This window comes from Protopterus annectens, chromosome 6.part0 (genome assembly GCF_019279795.1).
Source record: "Protopterus annectens isolate FY-2018-M chromosome 6.part0, PAN1.0, whole genome shotgun sequence".
NCBI lineage: Eukaryota > Metazoa > Chordata > Ceratodontiformes > Protopteridae > Protopterus > Protopterus annectens.
This window is the reverse complement of record NC_056737.1, coordinates 310342770-310363665: the sequence shown is the minus strand read 5'-3', so window position 1 is coordinate 310363665 and position 20896 is coordinate 310342770. Positions and strand designations below refer to the sequence as shown.

Below are 20896 nucleotides of genomic sequence, written 5' to 3'. Positions count from 1 at the left end.
CATGGATGGAACTGGTTCCACAGAAGGGAAGCACCTGGTCCTTGGCAGTTAAGTAATGCTTCAATAGCTGACTTTTTCAGTGTATCTAAGAAAGTGGATCTGATAATTTTTTCTTCTTTTGCTTTGGATCCCACAAATCTTTTACTCTGCTATGGATCAGAGGTTGAGGTCTGACCTGATAATTTAGACTTTTTCCCATTAGGATCCGATGGGGAGGTCTGATTGGATTGAGATCTTTTTCTCGATTGCTCCAATGCCTCTGGAAGAAGAGGTAGAATGACTAGGAGAAGGAGATTTAGACTTCTTAGATTTTTCAGGTGACATAACTCCAGATAAAGCCTCTTCGGGGGAGGAAGGAAGCAACCCGTTCAAAATCAATTTTTTCTTTCAACCAGGTCGCTGGGTTAAACCTATGACAAATAACACAAGTCTTCTTGTAAGTGAAGAGGTCCAAAACAGTATACACAAAGTGTGGGCATCAGAAAATGGGATTTTGTGCCCCCACTTGAGATTTTTTGAACTTAGCCGGGTCTTTCTCTTTCTCTGCCAGAGTCATAACAAAAACAGACGATAACAGGAAAACAACCAGAACTGACAAAGATAGCAGACAGAAAAAATATATTTCTTTTAAGAGATACAATAGATACAGAGATCACCAGCAATAGTAATAAAGAAGCGACACTAAAAGTGTAGAAAAAGGGCAAAGAATACTAATGACAGTATATAAAGGTACAGAATTTACACAAGGAAGAAATAGTAGAGAGAGATATTTTAACCAGTAAAAAGGTAATAAGCTAAAGCGATAAGGTAAGGGATTAAAGAAACTTAAGAAATTAGAAAATCTGTTAAGAAAGGAAGTAAATTTGCAAGCTTAAAACACTTATCTGCTCGAGATTAACAGTCGCATATTTCGCGTAAAGTGGCAAATGAGATCTGAAGTACTTGGGGTTGGTGCATTGTGGGTAAGGGAGAAGCTTGAAAGCTTTTGGTTGCCACGAGCCTTATCAACAGTCGGGTCAGATCCGAACCCATCACTTGAGGATAAAATGAAAACTGACATCAGATCAGAAGTGCTCAATGAAGTCTCTTCCTATTTGGTAAGACTTTGAGACATGTTCCTGCTCAAAAGACAAAAGGCAAAACTGATGCCATTCTTGCTTTGCTTCTGCCCACATCTGTATTTTGCTTCTGCCCACATCTGTATGCCCTACAGTGGCTCAAAAGACTGCTCCACAGTGAAGGCTGAACAATAAAGAATGCAACGTTTTCTAGAGTTCAAAGAACCATCTCTGCCCCTGCTCCATTGAAGGCACAAGAGAAAGACATGAAGAAACTGGTAGTAAACCCTTCTCCTAACAGCCATGTGACTAGGAGAGAAGACTTGAAGCCACAATGCTCAAAGAACTTTTCATGGGAGAGAACCATCAGGTAGTCACTGTAATATGTAGTGAAAGAAAAAAGCAGTCTGAACCTCATTAACAGCTCACTTGCACAGGGGAATTACCTCAAGGCATGGATTCCTCAATTAGTTTCTTAGACTTTAATACTAAGTATCAAGAAAAACTGAAGCTCTCTTGTATGTACCTGCTAAATGCACTGCACCATGTCCACCCCGCACAGTTAAATGGACTGCTTACACTATAAGGAGGCATCTTTCATTTCAAGCTGCAGTTTAAATATCTAGGTTTCAATCCTGAGCCATAAACTTACAGCTTTTCACATCTCATTATCTAACTACTAGAGAATCTCCAAGGTACTAGATGAAACATCTCCCATCTGTTAACTCTACACAGAAAGGCAACAAAAAAAGGCATACTTCTGCCAAAACTACATCACTGACTCGCTTGTAATGGCACTATCTCCAAACTACAACAGACTCCATATTCTACTGAACAAAGACTGCAGATTTATGAATGATTCACCCAGCTTCAAGTACCAATTTATCTCTATTACCACTAGCCAGATTATCCTCCTCCTTACTGACACAAACATTGTTTACCTCAGCCACTGTCCCACACCAGACTCCTTCCTTAAAAATATAACATTCACTCAAATACCTTCAGTCATCAGATGCAAACACCTTCACTTTTTTCACTGCAAGCTACTTATCAGAATGCTTTACAAAAGGATATGTCTAACTGGGAATTAAAACTATAAAATATAATTTATCTGATAGGGACTTGAAACTACAAAATATAAGTTCAACAAGCATCAATTTCTTACCAACTTTTCACTAGCTCTTAACACCTACCTTTATGAAATATCCATAACAAATTTCAAGGATAAATTATTTTCAACAAACCAATTCAAGTGTGAAGTCCAGCTGTTTGACTAGAATAAGGAGGTCACTTATTAACTAGGACTCTCTTATTTTGTTCTAAACTATTAATGTACCACTACGCTGCACTACTTGTTCAGAAGTTACTTTTGTCTTTTAACAATGCTACAGATTAAAGCAGCCCTTTGTATCCAATTACGCTTATCTTGCTTAAATAAATGAGCTTTCAATGGTGCCCACAGTAACACCTTCTACACTCTGGGGCTCACACAAATAGGGTGTAACAGTGCTCTCAAATGCAACAGAGATACTAAATGCACCACATTCAACAGCAGAATTAAGAAGCTGGTATGTAGTTACAATGCAGCTGAGAAGCTAAACCAATCACTGTTTCACGATTTAAAATGTCTTTTTAACAAATGTCAGATGCACTCTTTAATAAGTCTTTATATTAACTGCCAACACTGCAGTTGTTCTGTACCTGATTAGCCACAATGATGAAGGTGGTAACGAGTTATGAAAATGAATCTCTGCAAAAATGCAATGGGAACACCACCCATGCAGCTAAAAAGTTATGTAGACATTTTCAGCATTATGAAATATCATTTTAGATATGGGTACAGCTTCAATTGTTAATTTAAACAGCAATGTGAGACTGTGGCAAACACTTCACCTACAAGCAGTATTTCTTCCTAAACAAATGAAATTGGATCACCCGTTATTTATTTACCATTATTCTATTCAGTCATTTGTCAATAATGTGCAAATCAAAGTAATTACCTTCTGGAGAAGTTAAGATTTTTAATCAAAGTAACATACATATTACACTGCGACCGGGTGCACAATGCTTAAAAAGGTAACTATGAGACAGAGAAGGTTTTATATACATAATTTTGGTGTAAAGAAACATTTTTTTCTTTTGTTTTAAATCACCTGTTTCCAGAATGCAAATACATTTAAAATGAATCCAATGAGATGATATTCAGTCCTGCACTGTAACTAGGGGAATGGCCTAATGTCAAAGTTCTATGATGCACAATGTAGAATAGTCAAAATTCAAACTTTACCCGGTAGTGGTTCCAATTGTACCTCAATACTGATGAGTCACACAATGAACGGACTAAAGTGTACTTTTAAAAAAGGACAGGAAAACAGTCCATGTTCTGGATAGAACAGGAATGCTCTATGCAGTAACCAGTTACCATTTTTTTTTTATTTACAAACAGGCAGGCATTTTGAGTCCTTCCAGCTCAGCTGCCACTTCAGCCCAGGGAGTGGTGCATGCAGGGTTTAAAACTCGTACATAGGGTGTGCTCATATAAGTCCTCGTCTTTTCTTGTAGTCTTCCAGGTTCAAAGATCTCCGAGGAGTGCCATCTTTGGCAGGTGTAGTCTTGGAAGAGACCGTCAACGATTTGGTTTCTTGGAAAGATGAAGAGAGATACGATGATTAATAGGCTTCATAACACTGCAAACAACTACATATAGTAAACACATACATTTTTCCATGCTGGATGAATTACTGCTGTACTTTAATCCATTATCTCAGATGGAAACTTGTAATCAGGAACATAAATGGAAAAGAAAATATATGCTATGGACTCAATATAACAGTTGATATTCTACGATGCTGCCTGAAGATCATCCAGATACAATACAACAGCATCACGTTTACAGGCATATATTCCTGCAACAGATGCAAGTTTCTCCCGACACCAGCACCAATAAGTAAACAGTGGTGCCACCATACCATCTTCAGTTCTTTATCAACCCACACCTCAGTAAACATTCTTTCTGAGCATAAAGGCCTACATTCTTCATGGAGATGTGATAAGGTTACACAAAATTAACAGATCTCATTTAAAGTGAAAAATGGAGGGCAATCACATGCCTGAAATAGCAGACACGCAGTTCCTCATGTAACTTCTCATCATACCCACAAGGAATTATCTGTAGTAATTCCAAACATGGCTGATGGTTTCATACAGTAGATCTGAAAGGAAAGAGGAGCTACAAAAGAAAATGCATACCACAGGACAACTCCCTTCACAAAATATGGTGTAGGGTGGCACTGAGCAGTTTATGTCAGTTTGCACATCTTTGTGGGTGGGGTGGGAACTAAGGTTCTACTTACAGCTAAGGAATACTCTGTGGGGGAACAAGCTGCACTCCCTTGGCTGGAAGCAGGCTACCTCTGAGTAGCTGAAGGAGCATGTGTTACCTGGTGTCATGTATGGTGAGACACTTGTGATACCACTCCTTTCTCCTTCCATTTAGGGTCTCTTCTTTCCTGCATACCCTGAACGCCCTTGCTCCCTGGATATGTATACAATGCCTTCCCTTCAGCTCGTAGCCCTCTTTAAGGGGAATGGCACACTTAGGTGGAAAGCAGATCAAGGTCCTTCTTTCCCTGAGAGGCAAGCCAACCTGTAGGATGACAATAGAATTATGCTACTGGACCACTGCTCTCCATTAAAGAGGGGGAGGAGGGGGGAAGGAGTTTCCTGAATGGGAAATGAGCAAACGACAGCAGCAGAGGCCATGGGCAAAAAAAAAAACAAAAAAAAAAAAACGCTTCTCCCCTCTAGAAATCATATCCAATCTGTCATGCTTGCTAAACATATGCATCTCTGACACCACCAGCTAAAAACTGGAAAAAAATATATACCTTGCTCTTCTATACAGTAGTATTTACGTTTTAAATTCTACTCCAAAAAAACCTGATGAAAGCATTAGCTACACTGACATGATTCTTTTCCAAACATACGTGTGTTCTTTGCCATATTTTAAATACAATGCAGTGTATCAAATTATACATCTGTTAAGAGTGAAAATCTGTTAGGTATAAGTTCTTAATCCATTCAGTTCCTCTGTCATTTAGTTGTGTCAAGTTTCCTCTAAACTGTGATTGTCAGCACACAGTAAACAGAAATACCTAGCAAGTATCATAAAATTGCTTTCCCTAGTTCTGTTTGATTCAACAAAGACTATTTTAGGGCTCCAGTAGGATGGAAAGAAGGCAGATCTCCCAACACTTTGTTGAGCTAGGGCTTCCACGAATAAAATATGAAATGTAATAAGCAATAAGATGTAAGAATCTGCACGACAAATTACTACAGCAAGCAAAGAAACCTTTCACATAAACCTAACAGGTCATGCACCGACGGCTGAACAGCACAGATGCACCATATAAAAAGAAAAGTTTCTGCACACTTTTTTTGACAATTTCAAGATCATACTGCATAAATAAAATGCTTTCAAGTATAAAAATAATCAGTTGCTCTAAGTCTGTAGTTGTCCTTTCATTTCAATGCCCCAAATAAAGGCTTATCACAAGCACTTATGTACACTGATGACAATAACTCAGCCTGAGAACCACTGTTTGGTCATTTTCCACACTAAGAATACTGCAACATAGGAACAGGAGGACATCCATTGTTTGGTCATTTTTCAGGCCTCTCAATTTTTTTAAGAAGGAAAAACTGTACAGTATCTTTAAAAAAATACCTGCTTTTCTCAGGATAGCAATGCTGTCTGTAATGAAAAAGACCATGGAAAAATCTTTCACTCTTTTTGGGACAGAGCACAAGATGATGAATCATATGGTTTAAGACAGTACAGTAGGAACCATATGAACAGATCTAGGATTAGTATTCAAAAAGTACAGTTGTGTACACTTACCATAAATGTACATGTTCGAGTGTATTCACCGCTGCAGTCATCACATTTGGGTTATATGCTTGCAGTAGCCCTCAGTCGGCCTGATTATCAAAGTCTTGGGGGTCCTGCGTCGGTTGCTGTCTCATCTTCCATGATGTCAGGTAGCTAGGGATATAAAGCATGCAGCCAACGCCATTACATCAGTTTTTCTTGCCCCAGATGTCAGGTGCCCCCTTAATAGGAAGCAATAACATACAAGGTTACACCCCCAACAAAAAAGCAAATACACCAAAAAGCTTTAAGCATAGTAAACAAGAACAGAGGTATACTCAATAGAAGTCAGGGGGGCTGGAGGGAGGGTAACCAGGACTGCAACAGTGAATACACTCTAACATCTACATTTATGGTAAGTGTACACAACTGTACTATGATCTTCATGTTTCACTGTTGCAGTCATCACATTTGGGTAGATTCCCAAAGCTAATGATGGGAGGAGGTAATTAGACAGCATTAGGACCAGCTATAAGGTCCTGCAAGACTTCAGTGGCAAAGCCAGCTCTGGATTTAGAAAAAACTGGCAAGTGGTAATGCTTGGTGAAGGTATGTACAGAACTCCAGGTAGCAGCTTCTAGGATGTCCCTGGTAGGGACACCTCTGAAAAAGGCTGTAGAGGTAGATGCAGCCCTGGTTGAATGTGGTCTTATCCCCTTGTGGGTAGGTTTTCTATGGTGCTTATAGCAAAAATGAATGCAATGGCCTATCCACTCAGAAATGGTTTGCTTTGAAATGGCCTTCTCCTCTGCCCCTGCAGCAAATGCAACCAGCAGCTGTTCAGATTTCCTGGGAGGCTTAGTCCTGTCCAAGTAAAATCTAAACTGCCTGTGCATGTCCAAGGAGTGCCGTAATTGTTCCCCTTTGTTCTGTGGATTAGAGAAGAAGGTTGACAAATGAATGGACTGATTAAGGGCCACACTGGATATCACCTTGGGCATGAAGGAGGGATTGGTCCTGAGGGACACCCTGTCAGCATGAAAGATGATGAAAGGCTCCACTGCCATGAGGGCCTGTAATTCAGACACCCTTCTTGCTGAAGTGATGGCTAGAAGGAAGGCTGTTTTCCAAGAAAGGAATTTCAACTTTGCATTTGCAGCTGGCTCAAAGGGAGGTAGAGTGAGCTTTTCCAATACAAAGTTAAGGTCCCAGGCTGGAGTAGGCGCTCTCCTGGGTGGTCTTAAGTTTTTGGCCCCTCTGAGGAATTGCTTCAGCAGTGGATGTGAGAAGTGGGGTGGTTCTGTATTGTAATGAGCTGAAATGGCTGAGGCATGAATTTTGATGGAGGAAAAGGAAAGGCCCTTGTGAAGCATCTTAGTTAATTATTGCAGAATATGGGGTAAACTGGGCGCTGCTGTGCCCACCCCTTGAGTCTGGCTCCACAAACAGAATCCTTTACATTTTCCTGCATAGGATTTTCTAGTACTAGGCCAACTTGCCTCCAGAATAACATCCATCACTTGCTTACTGACGGAAGGTAACGGAGAGATCAGGTAATTAGCCAGGCTGCCAGGTTCAGGGTTTGTAGCTCTGGGTGCAGAATCTGGCCCTCCTGCTGGGACAGCACGGCAGGGGTCTGAGGCAGGTGCCATGGTGGCAGCAGTGACACACTGCGCAAGAGGGGGTACCAGTGTTGGCGTGGCCAGTCTGGTGCAATCAGTATTGTCCTTGGTTTGTCCTGTTTGATCTTTAGTAGTACCTTGGAGAGGAGAGGCAGACGGGGAAAGTCATAAACTGATAGGTTTTTCCAGCTGAAGGACAGGACATCCACCTTCCAAGCTTGTTTGTGGAGAGTCCTTGTGCCGAATTTGCCCAATTGGTAGTTCTGGGGGGAGGCAAACAGGTCTAGCTCTGAGCTCCCCCATCTGTTTCTCAACATGTTGAATATCTTTGGTTCCAGTTTCCACCTGTGTGGGTCCATGGAATTTCTGCTTAGGTCGTCTGCCAGTGTATTTAGCTTTCCTGGCAGGAAATGAGCCTGTAGGTGCACTTGGTAGCTCAAGGCTGTGTTCCACAGAGCCATGGCTAGTCTGCAGAGAGGGTAAGAGTGGGTTCCCCCCTGCTTATGTACCACACAACAGTGGTGTTGTCCATCTTACAAATAATTGTCCTGGAAGAATGTGGTCCTTGAAGGCTGTCGGAGCATTCTGTATAGCTAACATTTCTTTTTGGTTGATATGCAGGTGCACTTGATTTTGGTTCCATTTGCCCTGAATGCACTGCCCTGCCCTGCCAAGTGAGCCCCCCATGCATAATCTGATGCGTCTGTTGTTAGGGTTTGGGCGGCAGGGGGTAGAGTGAATGGCAGGCCTCTGCCCACCAAAAGGAACTCTATCTGTAGACAAGGTATGATAGGAATCATCGATTCTAGATCCTGAGAATGTTGACACCATAGGCTTTTTAGATACCATTGTAGTTTCCTCTGTCTTACATATGGAATTAGTAGAATGCAAGAGGCCATGAACCCCAGGGCTTGCAGTATTTTCCTTGCAGATAGCTGGGTCTTTGTGGCCAGTAGTTTGAAGTAGACTGTCAAATAAACTTGTTTCTCTGGCGTGAGGTACGCTATCTGTGAAGTTGTATTCAAGCTTGCTCCCAGGAATACAATTTGTTGGCAGGGTACAAGATGTGATTTCTTTTCGTTTATGGTGTACCCCAGAGACGTTTGCAATTTCTTTACAAATGTCAGATGATTTAATAGTATGTCCTGGCTTTCTGCCTGAATTACACAATCGTCCAGGTATGGGTACATTTGAATATTTCTTTGCCTGCAAAATGCAATGACTGGAGCTAGACACTTTGTGAATACCCTGGGCGCAGTAGATAAGCCAAAGGGCAGTGCAGAGAACTGATAGTGCATGTAGCCTGCTCTGAAGCGTAGGTATCTTCTGCAAGATTCCCTTATGTGCAGTTAGGCTTTCTTTAAATCCAGTGTTGCTAACCAGGCATCTTTGCCTAGCATGGAAAGCAGCTGATGAAGAGTTAGCATCTTGAATTTTGGGATTACCAAAAATGTGTTTAGGATAGACAGGTCCAGGATAGGACGCCAGGAAATGTCTTTTCTGGGTACCAGGAAAAGTCTTGAGTAGAAACCTTGCCCCCATTAATCTTCTGGGACAGGTTGAATAGCCCTGATACTTAAAAGAGAGAGAATTTGTTTTTGAGCCTCTGACCACAGATATGTGGGTAGGTCTCACCAACAGTTTGGGGTTGTTAAGGAGTGGAAGTGAAATCTGTATCCTTGGGAAACTATATTTAAAACCCATTTGTCCTGGGTAATGAGTTCCCAAAGTTTTGCATGCAGGGCAATTGTTCCCCCTAAAAGAACAGTCAGTTGAGCAGGGCTTGGAAGATTTAAAGTTTAGTCATTGAGACAGTTTACCATAGGGGGGAGTCTTACTACTCCCTGCTTTGGAAGTGGGAGCCCCCCACTGCTTAGGCCTGTGAGTACCTTGGGACTGAAGCCTGGGTGTTCTGCTGGTTTTGGGTTTGGACTGAGAAGGCCTGGAAGAGGCAGGAAAGGACCAATTCTTAGAGGCCCAATACCTACTAAATCTGGGAGGCTGTACTTGCAGGAAATCTTTAACAGTTTGCATAGATTTAGCTTTTTCCTCCATCTTTTTAAGTACTACTTCTGCTTTGTTGCCAAACAGGGGGGTCTTGGTTTAAGGGAGCATCCAGTAAATTCAGCTTTAACATGATCTGGCAAAGATTGCTCCTTAAGCCAAGCATGCCTTCTAAGTACAGACCCAGTGACAGCAGCCCTGCAATATGCCTCTAATGAATCAAAACCATACTGCAAAGTATGTTTTCCAACTTGTTCAGCAGAATGCATTAAATCCTGTAAATCTTTATTTTCAGCAGAGTCAGGAATCAATATAATTTTCTGTTTAAGCAATCCAATAATATGCTGCTAATAGTTTAACATAAGAAAATGGCAGTTTAAGGCCCTAATGGCCAAGGTTGCAGAAGTGTACACCTTCTTACCCCATCTATCCAGCACCCTGGAATCTCTATCAGAGGGGGTAGGATTTTTGGCAGTAGTAGCCTTAATGCCCTTGGGTCCCTGTGAAATGGTCTCAGGATCCGCAGTAGGATTTTTAAAGAGGAACTTGTGAGAGTCAGGTACCCTGTAATACCTATCAGGTTTTCTGGGAGCTGGAGGTAAAGATTCAGGGGCCAGGCTAGATTCCGAGAAGGCATCATCTACAATGTCCAGTACAGGAGGGATAGCTAAAGGCCTATGTTGAGGTAGGAGTAAGAATTCCCTAAGCCTCTTTTTGAAGTCAGAGTAATCCTGGCTTTCCCAGTGGAAATGCTCCCTAAGAGTATGCAAGGTTTCCCCAAAAGAGAAATTCTCTGGAGGGGAAGCAGAGGGAAAGGAGTCCTCTGCATCAAAATCCTCACAAGTAGATAATGGCAAATCCTGGTTATCACAGAAAACAGAAATTTCAGAATCCTGATCAGAAGGAAAACCAGTCCTAAGTCTCTTCCTCTGATTACAGTAATAAGGTTTTCAGCCATTCTTATCATTTGTTTTTTAGGCATAGGGGCCTGACCACACTGTCTGGGTGGTTTTCTAGGCATGGATCGAGTTTTAGGCCTTGAAGAAGAAGATGGTGTCTGTTTAATATGCAAGTCAGTAGGCCTGAATTCACCCTCAGAAGCCAGTGCCTGCACAGCGGCTCCGGACCCATCCAAGGTAGAGACATCCGCAGGTTCCACAGTCGAAGAAGCATCTCACTGCATACTGGACTCCGAATGGGTCTCAGTAGAGGCCTGCGAATCTGAAGTAGCGGGTATCAGGGGCTGCAACTAGCTTAGGAGAAGCATCGTCGGCAGCTTTGGACCTATGCAGTCTGTCTCTGTCTTTATCTTTGCATTTTTCAGAATTTAGGTAGTCAGGTGGCTTACCGAAGCCATTTCTGGATAATTGAACAGAGTACCAAAATATTTAGATGTGTAAATGAACCGACGACAAATAGTGCGAGGTTTGAATAAGGCACAAAACCGACAGCTAGGTAAGTTGTGGTCTGGGCCTAAGCAAGGAATGCAGTACAAATGAAAATCTTTATGAAGTATTTGCTTTCCACAAGAAATACAATTATTAACTTTTACTGACTAGTTTACAGCAAGAAAAAGGAGCCTCAATGGGGTACTTAGCTTAATTGAAGACTTTGGATCTGAAACTCGAAAACGAAAATTTCAGGTGTCGGCCGACTGGCACTTGCCAACTGCTTCTGCTTCTGGCACTGCATAGCAAGAAAGACTGATGTAATGGCCTCGGCTGTATGCTTTATACCCCTGACTACCTGACATCAAGGAAGATGGGACAGCAACCGACACAGGACCCAAGACTTTGATAATCAGGTCGACTGAGGGCTACTGCAAGCAGACAACCCAAACGTGATGACTGCAACAGTGAAACACGAAGAACAACATGCCTAGCCTTATGAAGAGTAATATGAAGTTCCACAACAAGAACAAAACATACAATTTATTAATCTGTCTGTCAAAAGTAATAGCAGCAACAAATGTAGATGTAGGATGAAGGAATAGCTGTGGAAAATCTTACCATAACCATCGATGACCTTCGCTTCTACATGCTGCAGTATTCATAACATTAGGGAGTCCGCCTCTGGCTGACTCATACATCCAGCCAGTATACCAAAGTCTAAATACTACTGTAAGGTACATGCGATGCCAAACATCAGTTCGCATACATTGGCCATAAAGAGACGTCGGGTATAAAGCAGATGTCAGCACATAACTACCTCAGAACTGAATGCCACAAAGCACCAGCCTGACAAGGTGAGAAAACATGTAACCAGGGAGCAGGCAAGCATCAGGCGGAAGGCAGGGGGGAAGCACTACTGCAGCATATAGAAGAGAAGGACATCTTTGGTTATGGTAAGATTTTACACAACTATTCTACGTCCTTCTATTCATATGCTGCAGCATTCATAACACGAGGGAGAATGCCAAAGCTCATGCAGAGGAGGAACTGGGGGGAGCAGCAGAAACACATTCCACAGAGCCATTGAGAATAGCTCTCGCAAACCCCGCTCTGGACCTGGAAATGACATTCAGTTTACAGTGTTTGGCAAAAGTATGAACAGAAGAACAAGCAGCTGCCTCCAAGACAGAGGCTGTGTTTAATCCTTTAAAGAAAGCCCCAGAGGAGGACACTGCCCACGTGCAATGTGCCCTAACAGGCGAGGAAAGATCCTTTCCATTGGCTTATTAACAGAAGCAGATGGTTTTAGAAATCCAAGATGAAATAGTTTCCTTGGAAACAGGTTGGCCTAGGGCCCTTGGGTGATAGGAAACAAGCTTTCAGACTTACGGATAGGCTTAGTTTTACTCTAGTAGTATCTAATTTGACTATGTACGTTCCAGTGGCGGCTGGTGACTTAAAATTAAAGGGGGGCTGCAGGAGACAGCTGAATGGGTGGGGCCAATGGGAAGGGGTGTGACCAACTAGAAATGTGTAGAGCTATGTTCAAAACCACAACAACTGGAACTTTAATTAAATACGCTGCCCTGGGTGTCAAACAGTCATTACAAGAGTCCAATCAAGACAAAATGAAGCGTAGAAGGAAAAAATATTTCAATGCATTGGCTACATGACAAGTTACTTAATATCTAAATGGAAACACAAAGGTTGTGAGGCATGAAAAAATAAATTGCTTTTTAAATACATTACTGGAATGCCAGTCAAAATCAAGTATAACAAAAAAACAAGCAGCACTCAGCTCAAACCACTTCTCATTGCACTGCAGTTCTAATTATAACTTATATTCAGCTTTATAAAATTACCAAGTAACATGCTGAAAGTAACAATCTCTGGGATACCCCCACTTGTAAAAATGTTTCTTATTCAAAAAAGACCTGCTGCCTGACAACAACTATCTACCTGTTTCATGGAGAACACATGATCAAAGTAAAAAATGAACAGCGAACAAGAAACAAGCTCAAGATAAACTGCTTAAAGGATTACTGCACAAGTTATGGACCACACATGATAGATTGGCATTCTGTTTAGTTTACGGGTAAAGCCTGCAAAGATAACTGCAAGTCTCCAACAAATGTAATGAGCTTCTGAAAATACTGTAATCCTGTCCTTTATTACAAATACTGTCATATGCATTTCAATACCTAAGGCTTATACATTATCTAGTTATGTAAATATTCTCTGCATGACAACAATGAAAATGGTTTCAATGTTGGTAATTCTTTAACAGTATGCTTATTAAAGCTTACTTGCATCTTACAATCTCCGACAAGCTTACCTGATGGTCATTAAAATACTGCTACTTTAATACAGAGCAACAGAGCACTGCAACAGCATGTATTTTCTGAATAAGAAGAAGCATAAATCAACAGTATAAAAATATGACAGAAAACCAGAACATTCTGCAAAATAAAGGACAGATGAAAAGCCTCGGTCGAACTTGTGGTCTACCTTGGATTGGGGAATACTCTGCACACTTACACTGTATAACTGCTCCTTGCCTTGCTTGGACACATCCAGAGCCACTATAATGGGGAGTGGAGTGCAACATGTAGGTCACAGTTTGAAATGTCTCTGGCTGACGGTGATGGCTCTGACACTCATACCGCTCAACCTCAGAGCAAGAAATCTGGACAAAGCCATATACAGAAGTGGGAAACAGGCCCAAAAATAAAGACAATTTTTTAAATACTGCTCTTATAAACGTAGAAAGATAATAGAATAGTAGTAGGTCTTGCATTGGTATGAATTTTTGAAGGGTATGAAATCTAAAACTCAAATGTCTGCCATTTCTAACTTCAATCTTTAATGATTTGCTACTAATTTGCCAAAAAAACACAATTTTATGAAAAACAGACCAAGTATGTTATCCAAAAATATAAAATTGCCACACAATACAGCTGGGAACCTGTCAAAGAAGGGACACCTTTTTAAAATTAGTACTGTTAACTTGAGCAGCTGACAAAAGAGCATCTACATGCATTTCTGAAATAAAAGTAATCTATAACTCTGATCATTACAGTTATTTATAATTGTAAACCCTCCACGTTTTCTTCCAAAATTGTTATTTTGCAGAGGGATTATTAGGGGGAGAGCAACATTTTGAGCAAAAACTGTAGACAGTTGAGAGGTTTGGATATTCCTAATTCTATAAAGCGATTTATTTGCACGTACCTCTCAACCTCTTAATACAGGAAATCTAGACAAGGCCGAATATATTGGGGGAGCATACAAACAGTACTAAAAATTGCTCCTGTATAAACTTAAGACAGTTGACAGAATAACAGGTCTTGCTTTAGCATGCATTTTTTTGAAGGTTATGACGTCTGAAACTCAATGTCTGTCATTATTTAGTGACTTCATTCCTAAATGATTGGTCAGAAAACCACAGATTTTATGAGGAACAAACCAAAAAATAAGAAGCTAAAATCTATTAATTCTGCAAACTTTTGGACAGTTGAGAGGTATAGTTCAGCCTGGGCTGTCTGAGTTTGCTGCCCCCCCTCACAAAATCATGGTCGAATGGAGCGTCCCCTCTGCAGCCATTCCAATGTCCCATTCCTTGGTTATTTCGCCCCATTTGCCGTAAACACTGTAACATGCATACTTGCTTTATGTCTGCGATGATATGGATTTCATTTGAGTTTTATTTTATATTTTACAGCATAAACCCTAATAGATATCTGCTAAACAAAGCAATGCAGTCTCACGATGAAAATAGACTTAGCATTAAAAACTTCTCTGCCCTTGAAACTCACATTCCTTGAAACAGCATTGAAACCCACATTCAAAGAAAATACATTTTGCCAGTGGCAGATAAAGATTAATTTTGGGCTGTTTTCAAATCATAGGCCCCTTGAACATGAAACATACACATGCTCTTTGATAAACCTTCTTGGACTGTATTAAATTATATTCCTTGTACAATACAGTACAGTTAGAGGGCATTTTAAATTTACTGTTTTGAACATTTTTCCAGTAAAAAATGAAACAAAAATGCATGCACCAATAATGACAAAACTGCCCAATTCAGGACATTTCCATCATAAAAGTCTACTCAAACTTCTACAGTTCACCAGTATCAATAAATATGCACGATCCCTGAAGAAGTAAAAGTCATCTAAATAATTCCACATTAAAGATATCTGTTAACTAATGAAGAGGTTACTGCTAGCAAACAACTTTATATGTCACAGTTTCATCTACAAATAAAGTGCCTGTTGCCCTTGAGGAATAAATTACTTATGTTGCATTAAAAAAAATGATAAGCTAGTAATATCGCAATAGGGAATGGATGGCAAACTGATAACAGGTTCATAGTTACTAGGTATCTTCGCCAGAGAGGACTGCAGCATCCATCTCCTTTACAACACAGTACAGTATCAGCAATGGATCTAACTACTGTGGCAGTAGAACCCATAGCCTTCTGCATCAAAAACAAGTACACTACCTGTTGTGCTATTAACAATGAAAGCAGACTTGGCATAAGCAGCACTAAACTTTTGTTCCCCTGCAGCTCTCAGCTCCTTGTAAAGTCTACTCGACACTCAGCTGTATCTCTGAACTTTGCAGCACAAGAAATCTGGAAAAAGCCAAAATTTACGGGGGGGGGGGGGTGACAAAAGCCCAAAAACCAGGGACACATTTTAAACATTGCTTGTATAATGTTGGAAAGATGCTAGAATAAAATGCTGTGTTACCACCATACATTTCACTGCCAAGTATTGAACCCAAGACCCTGTGCAAAACAGAGCAACATAGGTTCATAGGTTGGTACTAGGAAATTGGCCCTAGGGCCTATACAAGCCTAGCCATAACAATTCCCTGGCTATTTCTTCCCACACAATTTACTTCCCTGGACCCCTGTCTAGCAGGGCAACTGACGTGATCCCCTAGGAGAATTTCATATCTCCCATCCAATCATCAAGGTTCCTTCTGAAGAGGGCCAAAGAGGTGCTCTGCTTGACATGTATGGGCAGTCTATTCCAAAGTCTGGGGAGTCTCTGGGTCACGAACCTATCCCTCCAGCATGTTTTGTTTATTGTGATGACAAGATTTAGTTCCCTGGAGTGTGTGGCTCTGAGGGATTGGGATTTCTTTAAGTGTAGCATATACAACAGCTCTGAGTTTGACATGGCTTTGTATGTTAAGCAGAGATCGCCTCGGAGTAGAAGATATGCGACAGAGTATAGCTGGAGTTTTTTAAGGTGGTCAGCATTGGGCATCTGGTTTAGGCCTGTGATACTTTTAGTGAGGTATTTCTGCGGCCTTTCCAGTTGTTGCAGATGTCTTGAGAGGTACATACCAAATGGGGCATTGTATTCTATAATGGGTCTAATGAGGGATGTGTACAGTGGGAGAATGAGCTCCTTTTTTCTGGATGAAAAGCCTTTAGTGATGAGGTGTGCCACATAGAAGGATTTCCAGACTGTTCTGGTGATGTGGTTATTGAAGGTGAGACCACTGTCCACCTGTGTCCCTAAGTCTCTTATCACACTTTCGGTGTTTAGTGTACTACTACCCAAGTGATATTTCACGGGTACATGTTTTTTCCCAAAGGTGATTACACATTTCTTGGCATTAAGCTTGAGCCCATGGCTCTGGCACCAAGCATCTGTTTCTGTAAGGCCCTTTTGTAGAGTATCCACATCATTTGGGGATTCAATAATGGCTCCCAGTTTGCAGTCATTTGCAAACTTTGTTAGCCAAAGTCCCTTAGTGTTGGCCTGTACTTCAGAGAAGCAGATGCCAAACAAGAGAGGTCCCAGGACTGAACCCTGAGGTACTCCACTTGTCACTTGCCTGGAGCTGGATTTGGAGTCAGCTATTTTTACAGTCTGGGTTCTGTCAGTAAGCCAGTTGGCAACCCATCGAGTGACGTAGGGATTAATGCTCAGCTTAGTAAGTTTATCTATGATTCCAGAGTGGTGGATGGTGTCAAAAGCCTTGGCGAGGTCCAGATAGGCTGTGTGGACTGCCTTACCCTCGTCCACGGCTCTGGAGACGGATTTGAAGAAGGCAATAAGGTTCAGGAGACAAGATCAGCCCTTCACGACCCCAAACTGGGTGGGGTCCAGTGTTTTAAGGTTGCCAATGTCTTTGTTTATAAGTTCCATGATAATACGTTCCATGGCCTTGCAGATCAGGCTCGTCAGACTGATGGGTGGTAGTTCCTGTAAACTTTTATTTTCCACACAGTCAGGAATCAACATCATTTTCTGTTTAAGCAGTCCAAGAACATGTTGCTGATATTTTAACATATGAAATTGGCAGTTTAAAGCTCCGATTGCCAAGGTTGCATTAGTATAACCTTTTTACCCCATCTATCCAGCCCCCTGGAATCTCTATCAGAAGGGGTAGGATTTTTAGCAGTAGAAGCCTTAATGCCCTTGGGCCCCTGAGAAATAGTCTCTGGATCTGCAGCAGGATTTTTGAAAAGGAACTTGTGGGACTCAGGAACCCTGTAGTATCTGTCAGGTTTACTAGAAGCAGGAGGCAGGGAATCAAGGGCTAAACTGGATTCCAAGAAATCATCATCAACAATGTCTAGTACAGGAGGTATAGACAAAAGCCTATGCTGAGGTAGAAGGAAATCCCTAAGCCTCTTTTTTGAATCAGAAAATTCCAGGCTTTCACAGTGAAAATGCTCTCTTAAAGTATGTAAAGTTTCCCAAAAAGAAAAGTTCTCAGGAGGGGATGCAGACAGAATGGAATCCTCTGCATCAAATTCCTCATAAGCAGGTAAGGACAAATCCACGTTACCAGAAGAAACAGAATCCTGATCAGAAGATTCATAAGCGAGCTCAGCCCTGGGCCTCTTTGGGGGGGGGGGGGTTTGACTACCTCTGATTAGAGTTATTAGATCTTCAGTCATTTTTATCATTTGTTTTTTAGGCATAGGGGCCTGAGCATGTGGCCTGGGCACCGATTTTTTAGACATGGATCGAGATTTAGGCCTTAGTAATGCAGGAGGTGTCGTTTTAATATGCAAGTCTGTAGGCCTGAATACACCCTCAGAAGCCGGTGCCTGCACAGTGGCTCTGGACCCATCCAAGGTAGAGACATCCATGGGTTCCATAGTTGAAGTATCTCGCGGCATACCGAACTCCGAATGGGTCTCAGTAGAGGCCTGCAAAAAGTAGTGGGTATCAGGGGCTGCGAAAGCGCCTCACTGAGTACCAGCGAACTAGCGACTGGCTTAGGAGAAGCGTCGTCGGCAGTTTTGGACCTCGACGGCCTGTCTGTCTTTATCTTTGTGTTTTTTCGGAATCCCGGTAGTCGGATGGCTAACTGATGACATTTCTGGATAATTAAACTGACAACCAAAATAATGAGAGGCAAAAATATAACGAAGACGGATAGTATGCTGATTAAATAAAGCACAAAACTGACAGTAAGGTACGTCATGGTTAGGGCCTAGGCAAGGAATACAGTACGAACGAAAATCTTTATGAGGTATTTGCTTTCCACAAGTAATGCAGTTATTAACTTTTTCTGACATCAGTAAGGAGCAAGAAAAGTTTCCCCAACAGGGTGCTTAGCTTTAAGTTGAAGACTTTGGAGCTGAAACTTGAAAACGAAAATTTCAGGAGTCGGCCAACTGGCACTTGTGAACTGCTTCTGCTTCGGGCACCGCACGGCAAGAAAGACTGATGTAATGGCATCGGCTGCATGTTTTATACCCCTGATGACCTGATGTCATGGAAGAAGACACAGCAACAGATGCAGGACCCAAGACTTTGTTAATCAGGCCGACTGAGGGCAACCTGCCAGTAGATTACCCAAATGTAATGACTGCAACAGTGAAACACGAAGAACATCTAGGTCCTGGAAGTAGGACGTAAAAGACAGGATCTTTTCTGGGGGTAAACAAGCCATCATTCTGCTTGTTAGAATCCTGCACCCCAGGAAGACATGACCTTGGGAAGGGATAGGTGAAGACTTTTGAAAGCTGATAGTAAATCCTAGCACTTTCAGAAGATCACTGTGCAGAAAAGATTGCCCAGAAGGGTTTCTGCAGATGGAGCCTGATGAGCAGGTTGTCTAAATATGAGAATATCTGTATGTCCTGCAACCTGCAGTAGGCTATGGCAGCGGCCAAACATTTTGTGAATAGCCTCATTGTCGTAGATAATCCAAAGGGTAAAGCACAGAACTTAAAATGAGACGAAGCAATAGAAAAGCAAAGAAATCTCCTGAACCAATGGTGAATGGGGATGTGAAGGTGAGCACCTTTTATGTTCTAATGACACCATGAAGGCCTAGGGAAGTATAACAGGGAGAAAAGGGCCATCCTTTCTTGGAACCAGAAACATCCTGGAGTAAAATCATTTTCCCCTTTGAGAGGGCGATACCTCCTGGATAGCTCCCTAAGAAAGAAGACAGGAGAGGATTAGTGAAAAGAATTTAAATTGGTCTAGTGGAGGCTGTAGGATGCCACTAAAGTAAGGAGAGCTCTCCCATAACATGAAATAGCCTTGACTGATGATAGAAAGGACCCAAGAGTCCTGGGTTATCTGTTTCCAAGCTGGAAGGGAAAAAGAGAGAGAGGCAGCTGGATCTGGAGGCTGGTAATCACAGACTACTAGGTTTGGCCTGAAAAGGGGGTTTCTGAGAAGGTGTGGAAGATGCAGACTTAGATGGAACTTGTCTTCTAGAATCCCTCTTACCTTCAGATGGGAGAGATTTAGATGCCTTCCTAACAAAGGTGGTTCTGGCTGGGTAGTTTCTCTGGAAGTGGGGAACAGGAGAGACAAAAATGTGTTTTAAATCCTGGAGTCCTTCTCTTTTTCTGGAAGAGTTTTAAAACGCTCTGCAGCTGCACTGCAAAATAAGGCATTGTTGTACAGAAGGGCATCCACAAAGCTTAGCTTTAATATCATCAGGCAATGGTTGTAGTCTAAGCCATGAATACCTTCTCAGGACTGACCCCATAAGTTGCAGCCTTAGATGAGGCCTCCACAGTATCATAGCTGCATTTGATGGAGTGCCTTGTAACCTGGGAGGAGGAATTATGAATGGTTGAGAGTTTGGCTTTGACGGGTGAAAAAGTACAGTTCTGTACACTTACCATAAATGTAGATGTTCAAGTGTATTCACTGTTGCAGTCATCACATTTGGGTTATCCCTGCCAGGGTAGCCCTTGGCCGGCCTGAATACCAGAGACTTGGAATTTCTGTGTCAGTTGCTGTCGCTTGAGGACTGACGTCAGGTCATCAGTGGTATAAAGGTAAGGCATCCAACGCCATTATATAAGTTTTTCTTGCCCTAATCTGTCAGGAGCCTCCAAAGTAGGAGGCCAAGCTCTGGTGGTAAAACCCCACCAGTGGAAAATAAATACCAGTATGTCCCTTGTAAGGAAAGGGGAACAACACGGAAGAAAAAGAGAAAGGGTGATGAAGGGAGGGAAACCAGGACTGCAATAGTGAATACACTCAAACATCTACATTTATAGTAAGTTTATGCAACTGTACTATGTTGTTCGTGTTTCACTGCTGCAGTCATCACATTTGGGTAGATTCCCAAAGCTGAGGAAATGGGTGGAGGCAATCCAGGAAGCTAGCGGCTGGCTAGCAAGGCCTGCAAGACTGCAGAGGCAAACCCTGCCCTGGATTTGGAGAAGAGAGGCAGGTTGTAATGCTTGGTAAAAGTATGAACAGATGTCCAGGTGGTAGCCTCCAGGATGTCCCTGGTGGGGAAAGCTGCAGAGGTGGAGGCTGCTCTGGTGGAGTGCATCCTGACCCCCTTGGGGGGGGGGGGCTCGCCATGCTGTTTGTAGCAGAAATGGATGCAGTGTGCTATCTATTTGGAATCTGTTTGCTTGGAGATGGCTTCTGCCCCTGAAGCAAAGCTAACCAGCAACTGATCAGACTTTCTAAAGGGTTTAGTCCTGTC

At 42.0% G+C, this 20896-nt stretch overlaps 1 protein-coding gene across 1 annotated transcript in view; it reads right to left on the bottom strand.

Moving 5' to 3' along the window:
- Positions 1-3054: 3054 nt before the first annotated feature.
- RTF1 (RTF1 homolog, Paf1/RNA polymerase II complex component) overlaps positions 3055-20896 on the bottom strand; it is a 2150039-nt gene continuing 2132197 nt past the window's right edge. The window contains exon 18 of the mRNA XM_044074060.1: positions 3055-3699. Coding sequence (XP_043929995.1) covers positions 3593-3699 — 107 coding nt within the window. The 3' untranslated portion in view covers positions 3055-3592. The remainder of the gene's footprint in view (positions 3700-20896) is intronic.